At 45.0% G+C, this 4,471-nt stretch overlaps 1 protein-coding gene across 1 annotated transcript; it reads right to left on the bottom strand.

Moving 5' to 3' along the window:
- Positions 1–732: 732 nt before the first annotated feature.
- LOC130149771 (uncharacterized) lies at positions 733–3,094 on the bottom strand. The gene is given in 5 exon segments (XM_056339760.1): positions 733–1,159; positions 1,952–2,155; positions 2,157–2,368; positions 2,370–3,019; positions 3,022–3,094. Coding segments are annotated over 5 exon segments (1,566 nt in total).
- Positions 3,095–4,471: the final 1,377 nt, after the last annotated feature.

Below are 4,471 nucleotides of genomic sequence, written 5' to 3'. Positions count from 1 at the left end.
AGTATCTCTTTGGGCCACCCCATCGGGGGGGCGGGGTGGGTGGGTGGGTGGGGGGTAGCTCCTGCTAACACAGGTTTAATTACCTTTAAAGTTCCCCTTAAAATTAGAGGCTGTTGGCGTCTGGCTTGCTCTGCTTCTCTGAGAGCAACACTCACTACAAACAATCCTTTTTCCCAACTAGAGTACCGTTTCTCAGCATCCATAAAGCTTCTGAAGTAAAATCTGATCGGATGGGTAGGACCTTCTGGTCCTTTTTGCCAAAAATGAATTGACAATCCTGAGTGTGCAAACCCCCACCCAATCTGGACAGGGTCAGTGGGGTGAATAGGACCCAAAGCCTGGTGAGTGTTTGCTTCAAATACCAAAAGCTGTAATGCTTCATCATGGGCTGGAGCCCGTTTCCAAGCTGCTCCTTTTCGCAGCAGGTTATATAAGGGCCGTGCAATTATTACAAAGTCTGGGATGTGTTTTCTCCAAAAGACCAATAAGCCTAAGGCATGCTGCAGCTTCTCTTTATTTTCTGGAGTTTTTACCTAGTGTTGAGAGGTTGTCCTGAGGAATACAGGCTGAACCCCCTCTCCACTATATCCCTAAAAATTTTACTTCATTTGCAGCAGTTTGTGTCTTTTCCTCTGGTATCTGGAGTCCCAGAGAATCTAAGTGCTGTATAATCTTTCCTTGTGTCACTTGTACTGGAATAATTTCATTCCCTCCTATCAAAACATCGATATATTAATAAAGTCTAACTCCCAGTAGAATTTGGGCTAATTCTTGTGCCAAAGCACGATGTGCTAACGTGGGAGAATGTTTATATCCCCTAGGGAGGCGAGTAAAGGTATCCTGTTGTCCCTCCAATGTGAAAGCAAAACGATCACGGTCCTCCTCTTGCAGGGGAACCATGACAAACATATCTTTCACATCAATTGTGGCCATCAACGGATGAGCCTGTTCCTCAATGAGTGAGATTAGCTCAGCTCTGTCAGGCACTGCTGCTGTCAAGGGATCGGTGTTTGCGTTAAATCGACTATAATCTACAGTCAGTCTCCACTTCCCATTTGATTTATGAACTGGCCACACTGGAGAATTGTATGGGGAGTGGGTGAATGTAAAAATGCCCTGTTGTTTAAGATCCTCACAGGAGCTATACCCTCCCGGGCCCCTAATGGCAAGGCGTAGGGTTTCACATTAATCAACCTGGAAGCGGGGAGGGTAGGTGCTGCTTGCAACAGGTGCACTTCTGCCCAGGACCTTTCAGCTAATTCTCTGATCTGAGGAATGCCAAAGGACCATGAGTTTCCCTGGGTATCACACCACTCTCTGCCCTTCAATATAGCTATGCCCAAAAGATTTGTCCGAAAAGGGCCTATTGCAACTTTGGTGTCAACTGGGTCTTCCTCCCTAGGCAACCATAATGTTACCAAGGCCATAGGTACTGACTGAGTTTTCCCTAAAGCATTTAAAACAATTAGGTTTTTAGACGAAGTCAAAATTCCACATTGCTCCGCCTCACTCTGCATCAGTGCAGTGATTTGTGCTCCTGTGTCAACTAAACACGTTACTGGTTTTTTCCGTGTCCCACAGCCACTGTAATCATTAAATCTCCTCTCAAATTTAAGGTGAGTTGCCTAATAAACATCCACCCTCCGCTCCCCTCCCTACCTTCGAGGGACGGAGGATCTAGTTTCCCGTCGCACTCTTTACTTCATTAGCTTTTTCCCTGATGCCTATTGATGGTGGGGCACTGGGGGTTGGCTCAAAACTAATTTTGCGCCCTGACCATGTCTGTACAAGTTTCTCCAATTTCTGGGTTGGGAGCCCATCCATTAAATCCTGGGGAATACCTCTCTGGAGCCCCAGCTGCCACCATGCCTGTCAGCTTAGGGGTCTCCCTCTCCCAGGATCATTAAATCAGACCGATTTAGAATTCTGACTTCTCAGAGCCTGTGCTAACCATCGCTCAGCTTTTCCCACAGTTCGTACGGCTCTCATTTTTGGTCTTTGCCAGGATCCACCAACGGGACCATATTTTCTCTCAAAGTTAATTAGCTCTTGGGTAACTTCCCCCCATGTAACTCTGTCTGGTATGGGGGTATTTTGTATCTTTCCCTGTAGCTGGATCCCAATGGGTTTTAAAGAATCAGAAAGTCCTTGAATCAGGAGTCATCCCTTCTGGGTCCACAGGCATCATGTGAAAGCCCTGGAGAGATTCAAGCCTTCTGTCATACATCATCTGCACACAAGCTGCCTTTTGTACACTTTCTACCAGCTGATCCATCGTACCTGTTATGGCTAGGGGATCTCCTCTCTTCAAAGGGTTCAGTCCCTTGGCCCAATACACTGCCCTCTGTGTTAATGACCATGGGGCCTGGAGGGTTGCCAGTAGTTAAAAACACACCTGGACCCCAGTATCCTTCTGCTTCCTTCTCTGACAACAAAATCCCGTCTCCTCCTGACAAGGACACTTTCCAAACACATTCTGTTTTGGATTCCTTTGGAGTCCTTGCAAAGTCCTTCCTTAATTTTGCTAACTCAGTCCCTGTAAATGGACCCTCTTTAGTAACAATTTGGGGACAAGTGTCATTGTCTGTCTCATATAAATACTCAGTCTTTACTAGGGGATACATGTGAGGAGGGTTTTCTGCTGCCTCTTTTACTCTCTGTAGATCCCCCTGGGGATATATTTTTCTAATCCCTTTCTCTGTTAACTTCGATTCCACCTCCCCAAATGAGCCACTTTCTTTCCACAATTATTCTCTTAATGTGTCTTTTAACAAAGCATTCTGGTTTCTCTCCTGCTCTAATAGCTGTTTTGTCTCTTCTAACTGCTCTCTCAGTGCTATAACTGCCATTTTCAAGGAATCTACCATGGCATCATCTTGACACAATCTTTGACTCCTATCTTCCTTGGCTGCTGCCAAACTTGCCCCTGAAACTGCATAAATTATGGATTTTCCCTTCCCAGGTCTAACTTCAGCCTCCTTCTGCAATATCATGATCCTATCCACTATATTCTGCATTGGAACCAGTGATTTTTTGCCCATTCTCTCCCTTGGGGAGCTGGCCGACCATGGTAGGTTCCCAAAAAGTCATCCATTTTATATAAATGGATATACTTCCCATACTTCAGCCGGGGAAACATCACAAACATCAGTAGAAGTGTGGGCACTCATTTCACCAAAGAGAGATTATTTCATCCTGAGAGGGCCTCACTGTAAATTCTCTATTACTCCCCTCCCTTCAATCTCAGGAGGTCACAATTTTAAACTTCTTTAGAGACTCATTTCTTGTTCAATTCTATTGCTTCATCCTTCTCCGGCTGTTTTCCTCGTGGAGAAACAGAACCACAGATCTGGACTCTGCACTCACTTTGTACAAAGGTACGTCCCAGGAACACACACACACACAAAAGCCTCTCATAAAGAACCTGGCACTTTCTGTTTCACCAAGAATCCTGTCCGTGACACCATTTAAAATGTCGCATGCCGGTCTGAGACTGGAGCGTGGTTCTGTTTGTATTCTCAGGAACAGAATTAAGACTCAAAACAGAGTCAAGAGCCAAGGAGCTTTATTTGCCCAACAATAAATCTGCAAATGCAAAGGGAGAGAGCGAGCGAGAGATAAAGAGAGAGAAGAGAAGGAAAGAAAGAAGGAAAGAAAAGGAAAGAGTTCAAAGCAATAGATACCACCCCAGAGCTGCGGCATCCCGACAGTCCAATTTGTTTTCAAGTCTGCTGGGGAAATGTTCCACAAGATGTTAGTTGGTTCCATTTTTTTATAGAGCTGTTAGAAGCTGTTCTGCTTAACCACACCTTTCACCCGGCAATGGTATACATGCCCAACATCCTTGACCACCCTGACCCCAAGTTTGGGCACATGCACAGGGGTTTGGTTAAGTTTTGCAGGATCAGCCTCCCCCATTGTTCCATGGCGTCAGTCGATTTCCTCCTTTAACAACGTATAGATAAATCTGTGTGGTGGCAGTGGTGTTATCTTCCTGCCTTAAATCTCTTCTGTGGCGGTAGTCGTTCACTGTGGTGATGGCATGAGTTTCCTACCATATCAATGTTGAGACAATATATCTGCTGTGGCTATGGTGAGTAGTTTCTCACACTCCAGTTGTGGTGCTCCCCTGCACTCCCTTGTGTGTGTGTGTGTGTGTGTGTAGCTGTTGTCACGTTACCTAACCGGGGACACTTTGTGATAGGGATGGGCAACATTAGATATACACATTTCTCAGTACAGAATTGTGTGTGTGTGATCGTGTCACAAATATGTGACAGGAAAAATCCCACAGAGGTCAAAAATACTTTCACATTGTCACATAGAGCTATGAAAATCAAACTTGCTTGATTCAATTTGCCAGAGGTTGAATGATGCAAGTGTGCTCTAACTCCATTGATTTACATATTTTTAGTACAAACCTCTGCATTTTTATAAGTAGAAATACATTCTCCAAGTCCAGACACTGTCA

This window comes from Falco biarmicus, chromosome 5 (genome assembly GCF_023638135.1).
Source record: "Falco biarmicus isolate bFalBia1 chromosome 5, bFalBia1.pri, whole genome shotgun sequence".
Lineage (NCBI taxonomy): Eukaryota > Metazoa > Chordata > Aves > Falconiformes > Falconidae > Falco > Falco biarmicus.
The sequence above is the reverse complement of the archived record's forward strand: the minus strand, read 5'-3'. Positions and strand labels throughout refer to the sequence as shown.